Source organism: Equus caballus, chromosome 22 (assembly GCF_041296265.1).
Source record: "Equus caballus isolate H_3958 breed thoroughbred chromosome 22, TB-T2T, whole genome shotgun sequence".
In the NCBI taxonomy this organism is placed as follows: Eukaryota; Metazoa; Chordata; class Mammalia; order Perissodactyla; family Equidae; genus Equus; species Equus caballus.
The window spans coordinates 20109756-20131916 of record NC_091705.1 but is presented as its reverse complement, the minus strand read 5'-3'; the positions used below and the strand labels follow the sequence as shown (position 1 = coordinate 20131916).

Below are 22161 nucleotides of genomic sequence, written 5' to 3'. Positions count from 1 at the left end.
CTTCAATATTTTTTTATTTTTTTCCTTCAGATTATATAATCTCTGTTGATCTGTCATTAAGTCTGCTGTTTCTTCCTCTGCCAGCTCAAATCTGATGTTGAGTCCCTCTAATGAATTTTTCATTTCACCTGTTGTACTTTTCAAGTCCAGAATTCCATTTGGTTATTCTTTGTAATTTATATCTCCTTGTTGGTATTCTCTATCTGTTGAGTCATTGATATCATACTTTCATGTAATTCTTTAGAAATAGTTTCCTTCAGTTCTTTGAATATAATAGGTACTTTGAAGCTTTTGTCTCCTGAGTCCAACATGTGGGCCCCCTCAGGAAATAGGTGGGTTTTTTTTTTGAGGAAGATTAGCCCTGAGCTAACATCTGCTGCCAGTCCTCCTCTTTTTGCTGAGGAAGACTGGCCCTGAGCTAACATCCGTGCCCATCTTCCTCTACTTTATAAGTGGGACGCCTACCACAGTATGGCATGCCAAGTGGTGCCATGTCTGCACCCGGGATCCAAACTGGCGAACCCCAGGCCACCGAAGCAGAACGTGCGCACTTAACCACTGTGCCACAGGGCTGGCCCAGGAAACAGTTTTGATTAACTGTTTTGTTTCCTCTGTATGGGTCACACTTTTTTGTTTCTTTGTATATCTTGTAGTATTTTCTTGAAAACTAAATGTTTTAGGTGGTATATTGTAACAGGTCTAGATACAGATTCTTCCACCATCACTACTGGGGGTTGTTTTTGCTGTTTGTTTGTTTAGTGTCTTGCCTAGACTAATTCGGTGGAGTCTGTCTCTACCAGTGTGCCACTGCTGATTTTTCTGCCTAGTAATTTTTTCTTGTTTTTATTTTTAAACCTGACTTTCTAGAGATTGCCTCTAGGACAGTGTTTAGTGATCAGCTAATGATTGGTCAGTGGTTTTGCTTAAACAATTTAACTCAGTGAGGATTCCACTCTTTGCTGATGGATGTGTGTTTGACTTGGGGAATGTATGCACAGTTCAGGAAGTTTACAGATCTGCCCTGGCTTTTATTTTCTATGTTTTCAAGGCCTCATGTTCAGCCAGGAACAAGTAGATAGCTAGGGCCTTTTCCACTATCTTCTGAGCTGCTTGCAGCCTCTTCAAACACATAGCCTTCCAAATCACCACAAATATGGTGAAATCATTGTTAAAGTATACTATGATCACCATGTCTCTGAAGGGGAATTGAGCTTGACTTTAGGCTGAAAACCTTGACACTGGACCCAAGGAGAACTTTCGCTTCTGGCAGTAGCCAACAAAGTCTCCCACTGAAAGAGAACTAAAAAGTATACAGTAAGGACCTAACAACATAATGAAGAAATACTGGGCAGAAACTAAGAGATGAATAGAGTTCAAAGAGATAAATTGAGCTGCTTCAGCTTGTGAGAGTTTTCTCATCCAGTTGAAGCAGCTGAGAGATAAAGCTGAGCTTTAGCTGACTCTCTAGGCTGAAGGCACAGAGACTAGAGATGTTTTTTGTACATGGTACTACTGAATAGATATTTCTGAATGAATGAGTAAATGGATAGGATAGTTTAGACTTTGTTCTTTTTAGAGACAGATACTATAAATGATCATATTAAGATTTTTTTCACCCTTAGACTATAAATAAAATTGAACTCATTATTACATGTTAATATTCAAGAGATAATACACTTATTTGTAATACTTGTCAGTGCTAGAAATTTAATGTAGTCCTTGAAATAGAAAAGAGATTTAGGCTAAATGTGGATAAATCATGTACTGTGGGATTTTTTTCCCTAAAAAAAAGGTCAGAACTTTTTATTATGGAAATTTGAAACATATGCAGAGGTAGAGAGAGTAGTATAATGAAACCCCATGTACCCATCACTCAGCTTTAGCAATCATCAACTAATGGCCACCTTCACCCACTCCAGATTACTTTGAAGCAGCTCTCTGGCATATAATTTAATGAGAAAATCTTTCAGAATACATTTGATTCTCATTGTTTGTGGTATAGTTGTGTTCTGTAAAGTCACTATGAACACTGAATTAGAGAATATTGAATTATTGCTCCTAGGGGGAAACATAGGGAGAAGTTCCTGGAAGCCTCTGGTACATTTTCATCAACTAATCAATTCATAACCTGTTTTATGTGTGTCTCTTCAAAGACACCTTATTTAATATATATTGTTAACTTATTAGCATTGAGCTCACAGGCAGCAGCACTATAACTCATGCTTGAACAAAGCTTACCTGGTGCATGTATTTTCTCTGTAAGGCACATCACCGGCTTCTTGTGCTTTAGGGGCCATTTTAAATAGCAAAGTCACCAACATAAAGCACAAAAATGTGAAAAACATGTCACTAAATAAACCATAAAAAAAGACATTTGTTTATAGTATGAGAACTAAACAAGAAGGCAAAGTGTCATCTTGTGTGACCTCAGCTGGAAATGTGCGTGCATATGTGTATCCCTAGCTGAGGTCAAATTTTTCTGTGCATGCACATGTCTGCGAATGACTGTGGATCTACCGCAAGTATTGGTTTTGGAGTTAGAAACAAATTTTAGCAAGTAGGTGTTTGCGCAAATATGGAATCTATGAATAATGAGGATTGACTGGGTTTCTTTTAAAGATAAAGACTCTTTTTTTAAAAACACAGCTACAATAGTTATCACACTTTTATTAGTAAAACAGTAATTCCTTACTATCACTCAGTGTCCAATCAATGTTCAAATTTCCCAGTTGTCTCATAATTTTTAAAAATTTACCTTGTTCAAATGAGGATCCAAACAAGATCCATATATTGTAATTGGTTGAAATGTCTTTTATGTTGGTATAGAGGCTCCCCATCCATCATTTTTTCCCTTATTTGTTAAAAAAACTGGATTGTTTGTCCTGTAGAGTTTCCTGTAGTCCAGATTTCGATTTTTGCATTCCCATGCTTTCAAATAACATCTTTATCTCTCTCCTGCACTTCCTACAAATAAATTAGCTCGATCAGATTCACTTCAATATGTATTTTGGCAAGATCAGTTCATAGGGTTGATTCTTTCCCTTTATTTACCAATTTTCAGAACGATGACTAATTTTTTAGCATTCTCCAAATATGATGAATGAGGTTTCTTTTTGGCAGTAAAGGACATGTGTCATTAGGAACTCATGGACTTAAAAATATTTGATAAGTTTCAATCTATCATAGTTTTTATTCTTATTAAATTTCAAACATTTCCCAATTTTGGCCAGCAAACACCTCTTCATGTTACCTCTTGAGTCTTTTTGATACTACCCTAGTCTTCCTTTCTTTCTGGCATAATAAGATCTTCCTGGCCTGTCATGAATGTTTCTTATCACAGAAATGAAATTAGATTTTTCTCTAAAGAGTCCTAGTTTTTTTTGAGGGGTGGGGGAAAGAATGGTTTATACACACACACACACACACACACACACACACGGTTTATAAATATATATATATATATTTTTTTGCTGAGAAAGATTTGCCCTGAGCTAACATCTGTCGCCAATCTTCCTTTTTTTGCTTGAGAAAGATTAGCTCCAAGGTAACATCTGTTGCTGGTCTTCCTTTATTTTGTACATGGGTCACTGCCACAACCTGGTCACTGATGAGTAGTGTAGATCCGCGCTGAGGAACCAAACCCGGGCCACTGAAGCAGAGTGCACCGAACTAAGCCACTAGGCCCCTCGGCCAGCCCGAGAATGGTTTTTAGATAGCACAGTCTAAGTACTAGTCATATTCATTGCTACTGGGTTGATCATTGTTTCTAGACCTTTTTTTTTATTTTTAATTTTTTATTGAGTTAATGATAGGTTACAATCTTGTGAAATTTCAGTTGTACATTATTGTCTGTCAGTCGTTGTTTCTAGACCTTTTAAGAAGACTAGTTAAAGAGAAACTTTGTTGTTCTTGTTTTTAAAATGAAAAAATGGATGTGTGTGTGTGTGTGTGTGTGTGTGTGTTTGAGCTCCTTCTTCCCTCGGTAGATATATGGTTCCATATTCTGTATACTTTTCTCTGTATTTCCTTTTTTTTTTTTCCATGTAACAGTGTATCTGGAGATCATTCTTTAGCAGTATGTAGAAATCATCCTCATTCCTTTTTACATCTACGTACTGTTTTATTGTGTGGATGTACCATAGTTTATTTATCACATCCCCAGTTGATGGCCACTTTGGGTTGTTTGAGTCTTTGCTGTTATTGTTAATGCTTTAGTGAATAGCCTCATGTATACTTTTTGTATTTTTGCTATTATATCTTTGTGATAGACATCTAGGAATGTGATTACAGGTTCAAAAGATAGATGCATAGTTTTGTTAGATATTGCCAGATTCCCCTCTGTAGGCTTGTACCATTTTGTATGCCCAGTAGCGGTGTGTGAGTGCTTGTTTCCCCATTCCCTCACCAGTCCATATATTGTCATACTTTTGTGTTTTTAGGTGAGAAATGCTGCCTCAGTGTAATTTTAGTTTGCGTTTCTCTTATGACAACTTTATTTTTTTGTGTGTTTGATGTTTTGCATGTTTCCCTTGCAAAATGGCTGAAGCTCTCTCTCTATTAGGGATAATCCTTTCTTGCAACATAACTTGTAAATAATTTTTTGCAATGTATCATTTTGCTTATACCACTATTTCCTATGCAGAAAGTCTTTTTAATTTATATGATGACATTTTTCAAATTTTTTTTTTTATTGCTTTCTGGATTTTAAGTCAGGGATTTTTTTCCTACTCTCAGGTGATAAAGTAGTTCACCCATGCTGTCTTCTGCGGCATGTGTGTTTTTTTTCTTTTTTTTTTCAGGTGGTTCTCTGGTCCATTTGGAATTTATCTTGGTGTAGAGTGAGAAATGGATCCAATTTTCTTTTTCCACGTCTTTATTTAGTTATCTCGATACCACTTACTGAAAAGTCCATCTTTTCCCCACTAATTTGAGATGCCACTTTTACTGTGTACTAAATTTCCATGTGTACTTTTATCTGTTTCTTATTGGTCTATGTATTCATTACAAAGTTTTAATTAGAGAGCCTTCATCTAAGCTTTTAAAATTAGACATATTTATTTTTAATATTTAAACACATGTTAAAAAATTTAGATGTAGAGTTATGTGTTTAATTTAAAAAGATGTTAGCTTACCCCAACACTAGAATATTCCAGGGAATCATGGTTAAAAGTCACCAGCTTATTATGAACTTTTAATATAGTAGCTGTAAAGAGTTGGTGGATTATTGGAACTATTCTGGGGAGTCGCAGGTCAGGAAGAAAGGTTGGAATTTGGGAGGGAAGGGTAGAAAAATGTTTTTTGAGATCTTGGAAAATAATTTCTTACAGGACTTTTGATATGTAAGATTTGTATGAAGATTGTAAAAAGTATATCATACATTTGTTGATGTAAGTTTTTAGTAAACTACTTCTCCTTTTTGTTTCTTTTAGCACCATGTATATATTTGGTGGTTTTAATAGTCTCCTCCTCAGTGACATCCTGGTATTCACCTCAGAATGGTGTGAAGCACACCGGAGTGAAGCTGCTTGTTTAGCAGCAGGACCTGGCATCCGGTGTGTGTGGGACACAGGGTCATCTCAGTGTATCTCCTGGGAGTCGGTAACTGAAGCACAAGAAGAAAAGTTAAAATCCGAGTGTTTTTCCAAAAGAAGTATGTTTTTTCCTCTTCTTAAAATTTAATTAATTTGAGATCTCATTTTATCTGAATTATGAAAGCACTTTAAGGCATATGTACAAGTTTTATGTTCATTTTATTATCCAAAATTATTCAGTAATAACTTACGCAAAGGCTTTATGGGTGTTTGAAAATTGGATTGTAAGTATCTTTACAATGGATGGGAACATGCCATGTGGCTCCTAGAAGCTGTCTGCAAATGATGGAGACAAAACCTCGTTGACGTTGCATAAACTTTGGATACCAACTCTGGAACCTGGCTATAGTGGGTCTGAGGCAGTGCAGTCCCATGACTTATTTTGTGATGATGGAAATGTTCTACGTCTGCACTGTCCCAGTGTGGTAGCTCCTAGCCTCATATGGTGTCAAACACTTGAAATGAGATGGGTGTGATTGAAGAACTGAATTTTTAATTTTAATTAATTTAAATAAAAAACTACACGTGGCTAGTGGGTACCATATTAGATTATGCAGTTCTGACGTTAAGGAGGAGATTAAGAGGACCAACCCAGAAAAGCTGTGTTGGAGTAGATTGTTCTAGTGGGTAGAGGTAGAGTTGCTGTCTTTGCAAAGAATTCTTTTCTGGCTTCTCTAGTTGGGCATAGCAGTGATAGCAAGACAGTTGCTGAGGATGGGAAGTGATCCCTCCTTGTAGAACCTCCCCTTATGTTTTCCAGTCTTTCTTCATCTTGCCTGCTTAACTTCCTACCCTTTTGCTCTGACATACAGCACAGTGCAATACAGTGAAGTAATATTTGAGAAAGTCCTTTAAAAGTAAGAAAAATATCTCTGCAAAGTATTTGTTCACTTCAATTAATTTAAAGTATGTTGGCTGAATTTTTTAACTATTAGGGTTGGTGTAGCAGTTACCATGAGAGTTATGGTGGGTAGAGGCAGCTTTCATTCTCCTGGAAGGCTCCAAATTAAGCTGAACATAAATCCTCAGTAAGAATACCCAGGCAACTTCCAGGTTCATTGGTAGGCCAGTGAGTGCTAGAGAACCAAGATGACCTGGTAGGGTTAGTCACTGTGTCCTAAAAGGGATAAAATCAGTGAAGTGGTTATTTTTTAACTACACTGTAAAAGTTAAATGTGCAAGTTGATAGGCAATGTTTAATTATCTTAGGTGGTTCAATATAAACCCATTTGCTGTGAACTTATCTCAGATGTCACCACCCTGATTCACTCTGCTTTCTGTGTGGGCCCAGTCCTAGGGGTAATGACCAGGGCAGGAAGAGCAACCTAGGAGCTGGCTCCTGGGGTCTTTGTGAGGGTGGGCTCCACCTTTTCTTGTCCGTGGACTCCACCATTTGTCATGTCTACAAGTGGTTCAACAGATGAGGTAACATGGTTAGGCGCCTTCTCTTTTATTGTTGACCTTGACCTGTCTAGGGTCAGTAGGAGGTGCAGTATGTCAGTAGTAGCCCAGAAGTTCTCGAAGTTGCACTCTTGGATTTACATACACGTGTACAAAATGGAGCTCAGCCTAGTGCCTCCTTTGGGGTTCTCTGGTGCTGCCTACTTCCTGGGCGCAGATTAGCCTTGTCTAATAGCTGGGAGGAATGGCTTGGTCTCCTACATTACTTCGTTTGGCTCCTGGTCAGCTCTTGGTGTTCATTCTATCGGTAGTTAGTTTTTTTCTTGGAGAGAAAAGTACTCAAAGAACCAGGCCTACTTTCATTATATTTCATTATTGTTGAACTAAATTAACCTATCTTTGTTTTTCACTTTCTATGTACTTTTGTTGGGGGTACAAAATAATGTTTCTTCAGGTTCTTTACTTTTTTCTAAATACTATTTTAACCTGAACACACCAACATATTTTCCTGCCAGTTTCACTCCTCATTTTACTTTCCAACCCTTGTTACCTTTTTTTTTTTTTTACCTCAGTCTCAGATTGTGTTCAACAGCAGCTATAAGAGCCTGTGACTTTTCTGAGGAGCAGCTGTCACAGTTGATGAGTTTTTCTTCTCTTCATAGCTTTTGACCATGACAGATGTGACCAGCACACGGATTGTTACAGCTGCACTGCCAACACCAACGACTGTCACTGGTGCAACGACCATTGTGTCCCTATGAACCACAGCTGCTCGGAAGGCCAGGTTAGGGGCTGTTTCTCAAGGATTTCAGAGGATGGAAAAATCCTGAATGGGGTTAGGTATAGATTATAGTATGTATGGTATAAATACTGACCCAGAGTTGTTTTTCAAACCTTTAATGTAGATTTGGATTTTATTATTTCCCAGGTTTTCTTTTAGGAAGGGACGCTCTGTACATCCTAATTCCAAAGATCTTGCTAACTACAAGGATTGATGTCTCGTGTTTTAGAAGAAGGCAGGGCTGTTATTCTGAATACTTCCCACTCCCTAGGCATGGCTGTGGCTAAGTACTAGATCCTTGGTGTGAGACTTGTAATGGTGAGCACACTCTACTTGTGCACGGGTTGGGAGCAAGTTAGCACCTGAGAATGAAAGTGAGTCAGTTGTGTAGTGGCCACGCTGAATTGTGGAAGTAATAGACTTTGCAAAATCTCCTTGTTACATGTTATATTTTGGCTTAGCATAACTTATGCTCACCATTTATGATTTTTATTTAGATTATAAGGCAAAAAAGATATTATGACTCAGGTTTTATAGCTTTTGACAGTTTATAAGACATTCTTTGTCAGGCTGTAAAGCAATTCTTAAAATATAAAACTTTCAGACTGTTTGGGAGGCATTTGGAAAGCAACAAGTTAAACATCCCCATTTTACAGATGAGCAGGTTTCTGAAGCATGGTGTTTAAACGAGTGCACTGCTTCCTTGCCAGGTAAAGGCATGTCCTTGAACAGAACATTTCACTACAGTGTCTCCACTGCAGTGCTGCTCCATCTGCATCTTATTTATTTATTTATCTATTTGCAGTTTTCTTCCTCCATTAGATTTTGTTGTTTTTAGTATCCCAGTTGTCCTTACCATAAATTCTCTCTGTGGATATAAGAGAAAAGCTTTTGTCCATTGTGTTCTAGATCTCCATTTCCAGGTATGGGAATTGCCCCAAGGATAACCCCATGTACTACTGTAACAAGAAGACCAGCTGCAGGAGCTGTGCTCTGGACCAGAACTGCCAGTGGGAGCCCCGGAATCAGGAGTGCATCGCCCTGCCCGGTAGGCTTTGTTAGGGCATCTGATATATGTGAGTCCAAAGACTTCACACGCACACCCTCAATACTGTGCAGCCTAGATTGAACCCAGCAGAGGTGACGAACTCATTTTATCCATGCATTACCGCATACTACTATTTTGGTTGTTATTTTTTAAAACAGAGAGACAGTTCTTAAGTATTTGCTCCTACTGTCCTTTAAAATAAAGTGAAGCATCATCTGCTGCTTTAGAAAATCAAATGGCAGCTTGGCTCCATATTATTATCATTATTATTATTATTATTATTATCATCATTATTATTGAGGATGATTAGCCCTGAGCTAACATCTGCTGCCATTCCTTCTCTTTTTGCTGAGCAAGGCTGGCCCTGAGCTAACATCCGTACTCATCTTCCTCTACTTTATATGTGAGACGCCATCATGGCATGGCTTGCCAAGTGGTACCGTGTTCACACCCAGGATTTGAACCGGCGAACCCCGGGCTGCTGAAGTGGAATGTGCACACTTAACTGCTGTGCCACTGGGCCAGCCCCCTGGCTCCGTATTATTGAGCCTGCTTCATTGTCCCCATCCCACTCTGCTGTGATAACCTGGGAACAGAATGCAGCAGTCTCGGCAGCCAGTCTGCTGGGCACTTTATGAAGACTACTACTTTTTGACTACTGGGATTAGGTTGTCAGCACCTTCTGACAAGAAGGAAAAGAGAGGTGCCTCTGTCAGCAGCACTTTTCTGGGTTCATCTCCAGCCTCAAATACTTCAATTTATGGCACTTCTGAGGTTGGAGGCCTGAAACTGTGATATATTTGCTCAACCAGATGTCCAGGAAAGGGGAATTCTGTGGTTCTGCACAACATCTAAGGCATGTGCAGGGCAGTTTGGCTCTACCAGGCCCCTTTTGAATGTCCTTTGGAAGCTGGCATAAGTGAGCTTCTTGTTCTCATTGCATCTCAAACTTTAATGTACAGCAGAGCACCTGAGGATTGTATTAGAAGGAAGATTCTAGTACAAATCTGAGGTAGGGCCCAGGAATATACCTTTTAACAAGAAGTGAGACTGATGCCACCCTTTAAGGAGCAAATCCTAATCTGTTCTTAAAGGATCCCTTTCCCGTGGTCCCTTCCATTTATCTCACTGTTAGTGAACATGGTTGATGGTGTCTCCATGGTGCTTTTGTTCTGGCGAAGTTGCTTCTCTCATTCACTTTCTTCCAGGAAGCGTTCATAGATTCCTTACAGTTCTTTAGGTGGGTTCAGGGCAGTCACAGTAGCAGATTATAAGCTTGCCTTGTGTGCTGCAGCCATATCACTTTGGTTTTTTCCCAAAGAGAATCTTTCCATCTCACTTTTGGGATGTTTTGTGCACTTGATGTTACCTTCCACTTGATGACGTGAAAACGCTGTGGCTTTTTTTTTTTTTTTTAAGATTTTATTTATTTTTTTTTCCTTTTTCTCCCCAAAGCCCCCCAGCACATAGTTGTATATTCTTCGTTGTGGGCACTTCTAGTTGTGGCATTTGGGACGCTGCCTCAGCGTGGTTTGATGAGCAGTCCCATGTCCGTGCCCAGGATTCAAACCAATGAAACACTGGGCCGCCTGCAGCGGAGCGCGCGAACTTAACCACTCGGCCACGGGGCCAGCCCCCAACGCTGTGGCTTTTGAAGACTGTAGACTTGTTCATTCACCAGCTCACATTCTTGCTATTTTCTACCCTATCGTTCCAGTATGCATATTTATTTTTTCACTCTTTACTTAGGATTTTAGTCTTATTTCTAATTGTTCTTCAAAAGGAGATTTATAAATCTAACATTGGCACCAAACAGGTGTTTTTTCTAAGACATAGGAGGGTTGACCTCACAATATGCATCTCTAAATTCAGGAAATATAACTGATAAACATTTTTAAAATTCTTGTATTCTGTATTTGGTCCTTAGTAATGTGTCTCATACCCTTACTACATCCTAATGAAGTACCTGGATTTTAAATTAGAAAAACCATTTAGGTTTTCCATAATTCAAGCTGATGATATAGTAGTTTTGTGTGATTTCTAAAACTCTTTTTTTTCTCTCCCTCTTTATGAAAGAAAATATCTGTGGCATTGGCTGGCATTTGGTCGGAAACTCGTGTTTGAAAATTACTACTGCCAAGGAAAATTATGACAATGCTAAATTGTCCTGTAGGAACCACAATGCCTTTTTGGCTTCTCTGACAACCCAGAAGAAGGTAGAATTTGTCCTTAAGCAACTGCGAATAATGCAGTCATCACACAGCATGGTGAGTTAAAATCCTCAGAAGCTAAGCTTCTAGCGGCCACCTTTCTACTGAGGCCATGAATACGGCTTACCTCTGATGTACTTGACAGGAGGAGGAATGCTAGTATGTGCAGTGTAATAGACATGGAACTTCACTGTCAAATTCTCTTCCTTTAATACCTTCTTTCTTATCTCAAAATTTTTAACACTTTATTAGTCATATCTGTTAAATTATATATGAATAATTACATGTGTATTGAATAGTGACATGTGTCTACATATACACATATCCTGGTGACATCAGTAGATGATTTCATACCTGTTTTATTCCTAGGTTCTGCTGGGAGGGGGGGACGTGACTGCTATTTAGCCAGGTTGAATTAAGCCACCTGAGTCATTCAGATTTCAGGTATTTATTACAGTGTGTGATATGATTTAATGTTAATCACCCTAAGAAACATCCATTTGGGTCTTTCTTAGGCCTGGCCACCCCAAAAAGAGAAGGCACTTTCTTATCACGAGTTTCTGAGCACAGAAAGGCCCCGAGTTCTCTTCCTGCCCTCCTGGTGCTCTCAGGCAGCTTGTTGTTGATACTCCAGTCACATTGTGTTCTTTTTTAGTCTCAAGTCCTAGAACTGTGGTCCTACCCTCAATTAAGTAGATTCTCGCAGGACAAAGCTCTTTCAATGACATTGGCTTTGGTACAGAGCAGTTTAGGGGACATGTTCTTCTCGTCAAGCAGGGAGGAGGAATGGGCAGCACTTCCTTGGGTGTAGCCTTGTTCAGGGGAGGACATGGAAGGTGTGTTCTGGGTCCTGGCTGCATGGGGCCTCTGTATATTACCTAGAAGGCCATTCTGCGACTGGTAGTGGTGCTCTGTATTTTACTTTTCTCCAATTAGTATTTTTTTTCCAATGCAACTTTGGTATGATGTGGACACTCAAACATTGGTAATACAATATAAAGGTGGTTACCCCTGGAACACTATGGCCACATGTGATATTTTACATTTTGAAAGCTTTTTCAAATTTCATTATCTCCTTTAGAGACTGCCCATGTTGTTTGTTTCTCTTTTCCTCACCCCAACGATGAGCCTGTTCTGGTGTTCTGCCTTGGCTGTTGGCTGATCTTACCTATGGTCACTGCCTCAGAAAGTTGATGGTTTACAGCATTGCCCATTACCACTGACTCCCAATTCCATGTCTCTGAAAGAATACCTGGTTAGAAGGGTTCAGCTATCCCAGTTGGCCACAGATACCATATCTTCTGGTCCCCCTTCTCTCTTCCTCAGAGAAGGTTCTGAGTAGTCTAATCTTCTGGGACCACCTTTATACAACAGAACTTCACAGTCTTGAGATAAGACTAACCGATGAGAGACAACTAAAGTGTAATGTGCTTCCACAGCTATATGTCTAGACTTAGAGCCCAGACTTGTATGGAAGAACCAGAAAAAGCACCCAACCTAGTCTTTAGGGCAGAGGCTGGCTGATAGACAGCCAGAAAGAGGTAACCCCTGAAGATAAGGAGTGAGTTAGGAAAGTGAAGAGGGAAGGACTGACTAGGCATTGGTACTTGCACGTGCAAGATGCAGGGATCAAGGAGGGCTGAGCTACAGGTGGGTTTTCATGGCTGGCTGCAGGCTGGGTGGAAGGGAATTGCTGTAGCTGGGCCTCCTGAGGGATCAAGGCCAAATCTTGAGAGGCCTTGTCTTACAATGCTAATTGCTTTGAATTTTATTATGAAAGCAAAGAGAAGCTATTGAAGGACTTTTAAAAGGTATTAATTTTAATTATTTTTCTTTCCTTAAAAAAATACATATTTCAAAGGAAATTTAGAAAATACATTAAAAGTAAGAAAGTGTGTTGTTCCTTACAACTAATATTAACCACTTTGGGGTGTGTTTATTTCTTTTAGTTCTTTTAATAGACACATATATTTTTTTCCTCTCAAAAATGGAAATACATTGTACTTTTTGTTTTGTCACTGCCAAAATTAGGAATATCTTTCATTTCTGTACTAAACTTTGTACTTTGATTAAAAAAAAATTTTTTTAATTGCAACAAGAAGGAAATTTCAGTAGAGCAAGAGACAGAAACTCTGCCGAGGGTTCACTATCCTATTATTCCCTGTAAAATTCAGTGCCAACCCATACACCCCAGCTGAGGGTGGGACTCTTCAATCATCTGAACTGGCCAGGGCCCCGAAACAGGCTTATTAAGTTAAGGATCTGAGGATAGGTACATAACCAAGATTTTATAAATATTGGTAAGACGATTTCATGTATAAACAAACATTTAAACCAAGTTTGGGGGTCGCTGTCTCTTCATAGCATTTGTCATAAGGTATAGAAATTTAGGAACTTGATTATTGCTTTACTTTTAATCTCTGAAAATTTTGATGTGTTATCTTCTCTGAGCTATATTTTTGTCCTTTATGAAATAGCTATATTGAAGTGTCAGGCATGATATGTAACATAAAAATGATGATCTATCCTAATCTGCCATGGCCGGGGGATAGGGAGGTTTTCCTGTATCTGTGGGGTATAAGTAACATAGTGGTTTTTATCTAGAAGCCTGTTTTGGTCATGACATTGATTCTGTTCATAGCTGTGTCTGTTTTGTCTATAGTCCAGGCTTACCTTAACCCCGTGGGTTGGCCTTCGGAAGATCAATGTGTCCTACTGGTGTTGGGAAGATATGTCCCCATTTACAAATAGTTCGCTCCAGTGGATGCCATCTGAGCCCAGTGATGCTGGATTCTGTGGAATCTTGTCAGAACCCAGTACTCGGGGCTTGAAGGCTGCGACCTGCATCAACCCACTCAATGGGAGTGTCTGTGAGCGGCCTGGTGAGTGCGTGCGTGAATTGTGCATTACGAGAAGTCCATTGAAAGAGCAACAGTAGGAGGCATGCTTGAGTATTGAGGTGTGTGAAATATTCATGAAAAACAGATGGACTGTTGATATCAAGCATACAAAGCATAGTATAACCCAGAATTTTGAAAGCAGAAGGAAATAGTTTCTGACTCTGAATACTGTGAGCATAAGCAAAACTGAAAACAACTAACACTACTCAAAGAACCAAATATTCTAATTAACAATGAGATTGATTAGTTTGTTGACCACATCAAGTATTGAGAATTGCCCTGACAGGCAAATTTCTTGGTGTTGGCAGAGAAATAGTGTGGAATAAAGAACAAAAATTGCAAATAAAGGCAAAGAAAACATTAGAAAAGCAAGCGGGTCACTGCAGGGATAGTGGACAGAAAGATGGTGTCAGTGGGGAGAAAAAGGATACGAGCAGTTCTGTGATAGGAAGCAGAAACAGCAAGCCTGAACTGCACCCAAGCTACGGGAAAGTACTGAAGGAACAGACACTGAGTAGCTTCACAGGTTCAAATCTCTCCTTTGGGCTCCATTTGGGCTTCATAAAGGCAGGCACAAGGGGAACACCTGCAGCACACGGACAAGCCCAAGACAAGCATCCCGCTCCTGCAGAGGGACTCACAAGCAATAGGTGGCATTATGTGGCCGCTTATTTTTTTTTTTTTTTGAGGAAGATTAGCCCTGAGCTAACTACTGCCAGTCCTCTTTTTTGCTGAGGAAGCCTGGCCCTGAGCTAACATCCGTGCCCATCTTCCTCTACTTTATATGTGGGACGCCTATAACAGCATGGCGTGCCAAGCGGTGCCATGTCCACACCCGGGATCCGAACCGGCGAACCCTGGGCCGCCGAGAAGCAGAATATGCGAACTTAACCGCTGCACCAATGGGCCGGCCCCTATGTGGCCGCTTTTGGGAGGCTGGACTCCAGTGACACCATATCTCAGTATAGGAAGGTACTGTGATTTGTTGGAGGAGTACAGAGGTGTAGGAGAGAGTTAATAGCACTGCAGGAATCACCCTCAAGTATGATTTCTAAACTTCCTGTAGGGGAGCTTTTCATCCATTTTAGATTCTAAATGCTCTGGTGTATTTAATGAATGCTGTGGTCCTTCTTCCCCCCAAATATACAAAGATCATTTTGCATATTCAGGTGGGTTGCAAAACCACTGAAGTTCATCCTGGGTCCCGTATACTGTAAGGAGCTTTGGAACCCCTACTCTTATAGAAAGATTAGCTTGTTCCCTCATGTGTGTCCTTAATGCTCTTTGAAAAGAAAAACAGTTTTTTCCCCCAAGTGTATAAGTATATTTGACTAAACGGTACGTGGTGACTCTAATGTTTTCTATCTTCTCTTTCATTTAGTGTAGCCCGCTGAATTGATTTCATGACATACTGGTGGGTCACAGCCCACACTGAAAAGCCTTTGACCTTAGCCAACATGGTGGGAGCTCTAAGTGTCTCTCTTGGGTTTACTTCCCAGCGAACCACAGTGCCAAGCAGTGCCGGACGCCATGTGCCTTGCGGACGGCTTGTGGAGAGTGTACGAGCGGCAGCTCCGAGTGCATGTGGTGCAGCAACATGAAGCAGTGTGTGGACTCCAATGCCTATGTGGCCTCCTTCCCTTTTGGCCAGTGTATGGAGTGGTATACCATGAGCAGCTGTCCCCGTAAGTGAAAAGTGAGCTCTGGGCACTCATGAGTGTCCTGTGTATGGGCGACAACTGCTGTGGGGCAGTACTGTCAGCCTCTGAACATTTTAGGGACAAGACTGGGCTTGATCTTCTGCTCAGGTCTGTCCAGAGATCGCCTGATGGGAACCTTAATACAGAATCAAGCACAGTGACACTGGTAAATAAATGTAGGATAGATCACAGAGTACAGAAATAACTTACCCAACTTCAGTATGATATTGCTCAATCCATGTATTGTCTCCACATCTTAATCTCCTAATTCATAAAGTAAGTGCTTTCCAGTGATGACCTCTAAGGTCGCTTGTGCCTCCAACATCCTGGGATTGAGAGAGGAGAGGAGGAGTCTCTCTTATATGTTGGCAAGATATTGGACTCTTTAATTTTATTATGCCATTTGAACAATCAGAATAGGAATTTTGACTCACAGTAGTTAAATAGTCTGTTAAAGAAAAAGGTAATTTGAATACAATGAATTCAAATCTACATGTGATAATGAATTGAAACTTGTGTTTTTTTTACAGCTGAAAATTGTTCAGGCTACTGTACCTGTAGTCATTGCTTAGAGCAACCAGGCTGTGGCTGGTGTACTGATCCTAGCAATACTGGCAAAGGGAAATGCCTGGAGGGCTCCTATAAAGGACCAGTAAAGATGCCTTCACAGGCCCCTACAGGAAATTCCTATCCACAGCCCCTTCTCAATTCCAGCATGTGTCTGGAGGACAGCAGATACAACTGGTCTTTCATTCACTGTCCAGGTAAGATGCCTTGTGTATCCAAGATCAAATGTTTCACTACCTATTTACAAAGAATAAAACCCTGAAAGCTACATTATTTATATGAATTTCCTTTAAGAACAAAATATAACAGATCATTTTAGGAGAAATAGTTTCACATGAAAAATATTTTTAATGTCAATTAATGAAAATACTGAGAATTTCAGCTGAGTTGTTTTGCTAACTTTCAATACAAAAGTAATGACGTTTTCATTATAAAAAATTAAATATTATGAATGTATGTAAAATTAAAACTGGAATTCCTCTTCTCATCTCCAGTTCTTCATAGAGGTAAAAACTTACAACTGTTTGATGTAGATACTGTTACCCAGCCAAAGTGGGTCCACTTCATGGTGAGTTGAAATCAAAGCCTTCACCAGAAGTAGTTGTCACACAAAATAAAATTTATTTGCAGCAAATAGAGACCACAGGGAATCTTTTCCAAAGCTGTGCCCACCCCACCCCACCCGCACTCACCACTGCCCCCAACTCCTCCCCCCCCTTTTTTTTGGATGGGGAGTGAATATTCAAAAGGGAGAGGTAAGTATTCGCTTGCACAGGCTCAGTTGGAAAACATGCTTCCACATACACTGCAGGTTATGGTAATAAGGCCAAAGCTCCTCCTGGGGCAGAGATCTTAACATTACAGTGAAGCAAAGGTAATCTCTTGGGCACTTCTCAACCCATCTGCATCTGGGCAGGCGTGGCTCTTGTGGTGGGGATTGGACTGATTCAGGGCAGTTGGTGATTGCATCTCTTTCCATAACTAAAAGAACATTTGGAGAAACAGTTAAGTGCTTCCAAAACCTCCTTTGAGTTACTTGGGCCAATGTGATAATACCTCCAGAAATACCAATGTGTATTTTTAAAAATAAAAAAATACTATGCATGTGATATACATTGTTCTACAGTTTGCTTTTTAATTAAAAATACATCATGGCAATTGTTGAGGGAAAAATTAAAAATAAAATCTGCCAACCCAGAAATTCCTCTCCACAAATACAGGAAAGAAAAAAAGAGAGAAAACAGTTCTATTATTGAGTAAGCGTTAAACCAGACTGTGGTGCACATCACAGGCACTCCACTAATGAGATTGCAAAGACAGAGAGAAATCTCACCCTTTTAAATAGCCAAGCGTATACAATCCCTTATGTCCATGGTCTCAAGACGAACAATAACTGTCCTCATGTGAGAGGATTTGACAGCACCATTTGCTATATATTCTTTCATAATTCATCCTAAATTTACCTGGTAATTGGGGTGGCCACTTGTATTAACTAATCACCTTTATCCAAAGAAGAAAATAAAACTTCTTTTATCTTTATGGCGAGCAGATGATTACAGCTTGGCACAGTGCAACTAGGCTAAATTCCCCAAATGACAAGGAGATGAGGTGCTGTCTTCCTTGATGTTTACATTTCAAAGAGATGGCTCCCAGGCCCTGAAGAAAAATGTTCCTGGATTGTAGAGCTGACAAAAATTTACATATCAAAGGAACAGTGGAAGGATTTATAAATACAGGTTTTCTTAATGAAATGCTCTAAGAAAAGGGAGAGGGGAAGAAAGATCTCTTTTGCTTTTGGCAAGAGGATAAATTCAGCCTGCCTACCTGTTTGCCTCTCTTCCTCCTTCCCTCTCTCCCCCTCCCCTTTCCCCTCTCCTACCTTCTTTCTTCCCTTCCTATCCCTCACTCCCTTTCCTTCCCTTCTCCCCCTGCTTCCCTCTCTATCCTCCCTTCCACTGGTTGGTGCAAGAATGGATAGACCATGATCTGGCCTAAGCCTGGGCTTAGACCCGCCGGGAAGGCTGCCCTGAGAAGCCAACGCTGAGAAATTGGCCTTTGATTCAGACTTTCTATAAATACACAGAAATGTGTTGATGGGCCTGCAGAACAGTTGGGAGAGACTAGGCAGGTGCAAAGACTCCTGGGAGGTTAGTGGGTAAGAACTTCTCCAAGAGCCTGTCAGTGCCAGTGACAGTAAAGCCCCTTGTGAGGACTTCATCAGGGAAAAGACCTCTGTTAACAAAGGTGAAAGGCGTGACACAGACTAGAAGAAAATACCTGCAGTGTATTTAACAAGTAATTATCATCCAGAGTATATAAACCTCTTCCCTCCAGAAAAAAAGCTGTCAACCCAACAGAAAATGGGCAAAGGATCTAAAGTAGTCATTCTCAGAGTAGGAAATAGAGAAAACAGGGAAATGCAAAATAAAATGAGAAACCAGTTTTTTAATCTACCAAACTAGATTAAATTTTCTGTGTTCCCTTTTTTCCTCTCTAACATTTAAAGAATCTACAACTCTATTTCTAATCTACTTGTGGTTTAATTAAGGAAATATTTAAATCTGTGCTTTTTCCTTAATGTCAAGAATATATCAGGTGAAATGACAACCCACAGAATGGTAGAAAATATTTGCAAATTATGTATCTGATAAGAGTTTAATGTTCAGGATACGTAAAGAACTTTTAATACTCAGCAATAAAAAGACAACCCAGTTAAGAAATGGGTAAAAGATTTAAACAGATGTATCTCCAAAGAAGATATATGAATGGCCAATAAGCACATGAAAAGAAGCTCAACATCATTTGAGAAATTGGAACCCTCATCCATTACTGGTAGGAATGTAAAATGGTGTGGCCACTTTGGAAAACAGTTTTACATTCCTCAGAAAGTTAAACATAGAGTTATCATATGGCCCAATATATACCCAAGAGAATTGAGAATGTATGCCTGTACAAAAACTTGTGCGTGAATGCTCATAGCAGCATTATTCATAATAGGCAGAAGTGGAAACAATCCACATATCTGTCAGCTGGGCACATGGATAAACAAAACGTGGTATATTATTACAGTGGAATACTATTTGGCAATGAAAAGGAATGAAGTACTGACATATTCTACAACATGGATGAACCTCAAAAACATGGCTATGTAAAAGCAGCCACATGCAAAGACTATATATTGTATGATACCACTTATATGAAATGTCCAGAAAAGGGTAAATATATAGTGACAGAAAATAAATTAGTAATTGCCTAGGGCTAGGGTGGAAATGAGGGATAATGGGCATGAGATTTTCCAAAGTAGCTGCAGCATTTTTCATTCCTACTAGCAATGTAAAAAGGTTCAGATTTTTCCACATCCTCTCCAGCATTTGTGTCTGCCTGTCCTTTTGATTGTAGCTGTTCTAGTGTATGAGAAATTGTATCTCATTGTAGTTTTGGTTTGCATTTCCCTACTGACTAATAAAATTGAGCATCTAACTGGCCATTTGTATGTTTTCTTTGGAGAAATTACTATTCAAATTCTTTGCACATTTTTAAATTGCATTATTTGTCATCATCTTATTGACCTATAAGAATTCTTTATGAATTCTAGATTCAAGTTCCTTTTTGGATATATGATTTGCAAATATTTTCTCCCATTCTGTGGGTTTCTTTTTACTTTCTTGATAGTATCTTTTGAAATACAAAAGTTTTAAATTTGGTAAATGTGATGTATCACTGTTTTCTTTTATCTCATGTGCTTTTGGTATTGTATCTAAAAAATCATTGACCCAAGATGACAAAGATTTACTCTGTGTTTTCCTTTTAGAATTTTGTAGACTTATGTCTTACATTTAGGTCCATGATCAATTTTGAGTTAATTTTTGTATATGGTCTGAGGTAGAGGTCGAAATTCATCTTTTTGCATGTGGATATCCACTTGTCCCTAACCATTTGAAAAGACTGTTTTTTTACCCTTGAATTTTCTTGGCACATTTGTTGAATATCAGTTGATGGTAAGTGTATGAACTTACTTCTGGGCTCTCATTTCTGTTTCATTGACCTATGTATTTTGTTCTTATGCCAGTATCACATTGTTTTGATTACTGTAGCTTTGTAGTAAGTTTTGAAATTGGGGAGTCTAAGTCCTCCAACTTTGTTCTTATTTTTCTCAATTGTCGTGGCTATTCTGGGTTCTTTGCATTTCCATATGAATTTTAAGTTGAACTTATAAATTTCGACAACATCGACAAAAAGCCAGCTGATATTTGATGAGATTGCATTGAATCTATAGACCAATTTGGAGTGTATGCCAGATGGTAATATGCTATCTTAACAATATTAACCTTCCAATTTATAAACCTGAAACATGTTTCTATTTCTTTAGTTCTTGTCTTTCTTTCAGCAATGTTTTATAGTTTTCAATGTACATACCCTGCACTTGTTAAATTTACTATACAAAGTATTTTATTCTTCTTCATGGTATTATGAATGGAATTATCTTCATTTCATTTTCTGATTGTTCATTGCTAGTGTGTACAAATACAGTTAATTTTTGTATGTTGATCTTGTATCATGCAACTTTACTGAACTCATTTAATATTTGTACCACTTTTTTAGTGAATTTCTTAGGATTTTCTACATACAAGATTATATTGTCTACTAAGAAAGCTAGTTTTGCTTTTCCCTTTCCAATCTGGGTACCTTTTTTCAAATTTATTTTTGGGGGCTAATTGGCCTGACTAGAAACCCCAGTACAATGTTGAATAAAAGTGGTGAGAGTGGACATCATTGTCTTCTTCCTGATCTTAGGGGGAAGGAATTCAGTCTTTCTCCATTAAGTATGATGTTGGCTTTAGGTTTTTTATACATGCCCTTTATCAGGTTGAGAAATTTTCCTTCTATTCCTAGTTTCTTGAGGGTTTTTTTCATGATTGGGTGCTGGATTCTGTCACATGTTTTTTCTGTATCTATTGTAATGATCGTGTGGTTTTTGTTCTTTAGTCTATTAATCTATTAATCTTATGTATTACATTAATTGATTTAAGGATGTTAAGCCAGCCTTGCATTCCTGGGATAAAGCCCACTTGCTCATGATGTATATTCCTTTTTAATGTGTTGGTAGATTCACTTTGCTAGTTGGAGATTTTGTGTCTATATTCATGAGGGATGTGGGTCTGTTTTATAGTTTTGTTTCTTGTGATAGCTGTTTGGCTTTGGTATCAGGTTAGTGCTGGCTTCATAGAGTGAGCTGGGAAGTATTCTCTCCTCCTCTATTTACTGGAAGAGTTTCTGAAGGGTTGGCATTAGTTCTTCTTTAAGTGTTGATAGAATTCACCGGTGAAACCATCTAGGCCTGGGCTTTTCTTTGTGGAAGATTTTTTATTATTAATTCAGTCTGTTTACTTATAGGTCTATTCAGATTTTCTATTTTTGCTTGAGTCAGTTTTGGTAATCTGTGTTTTTCTGGGAATTTTTCTGTTTCATCTAAGTAATCAAATTTGTTGGCATAGTATTTTCTTACAGATAGTTTTTTAGCCATATGTATTCTCCTGTTTAACCTATTGAGAGTTTTTTGTTTTGTGTCTATTTTGTTCTATCCTTTTTCATTTTGCAAGGTCTCTAAATATCATGAGGTTTTTTTCGGAGCTTGCTTTCTTATTTCACGGATACAATATTTTCTCAAGCCTGTTTGAATATAGCAAAATTACTATTTTTCATTCTCTGAAGTTTCTTGTATTAACCCTTCCTTCAGGGTTAGTTGTTCAGCATGTTTATCCAGGAGATGCTTTTAGGTTGATGATTTTCTTATACTGGTGACTTCGAGGTTGATTTTGTATATAACTGAGTGTCTAGATTTGTTAGTATTGGCCAGTATTAGGTATACTGAGCTGTTGTGAAGGTGTGATGTGATGTCCTAAAGGTGAGGCTGGCTAGGCAGCCACAGGGTGCTCTGGCTTTGGTCTGCCCTGACTGCTGTT

General features: G+C 39.0%; 1 protein-coding gene across 4 annotated transcripts in view; it reads left to right on the top strand.

The window, feature by feature from the left end:
- ATRN (attractin) overlaps nucleotides 1-22161 on the top strand; it is a 178122-nt gene that overhangs the window by 85272 nt on the left and 70689 nt on the right. For all 4 annotated transcript variants that reach the window (XM_023626201.2, XM_023626203.2, XM_023626202.2 and 1 more), the window contains exons 12-18: nucleotides 5430-5650; nucleotides 7655-7776; nucleotides 8683-8821; nucleotides 10898-11088; nucleotides 13694-13913; nucleotides 15431-15616; nucleotides 16162-16395. In XM_023626201.2, coding sequence (XP_023481969.2) covers nucleotides 5430-5650; nucleotides 7655-7776; nucleotides 8683-8821; nucleotides 10898-11088; nucleotides 13694-13913; nucleotides 15431-15616; nucleotides 16162-16395 — 1313 coding nt within the window. The remainder of the gene's footprint in view (nucleotides 1-5429; nucleotides 5651-7654; nucleotides 7777-8682; nucleotides 8822-10897; nucleotides 11089-13693; nucleotides 13914-15430; nucleotides 15617-16161; nucleotides 16396-22161) is intronic.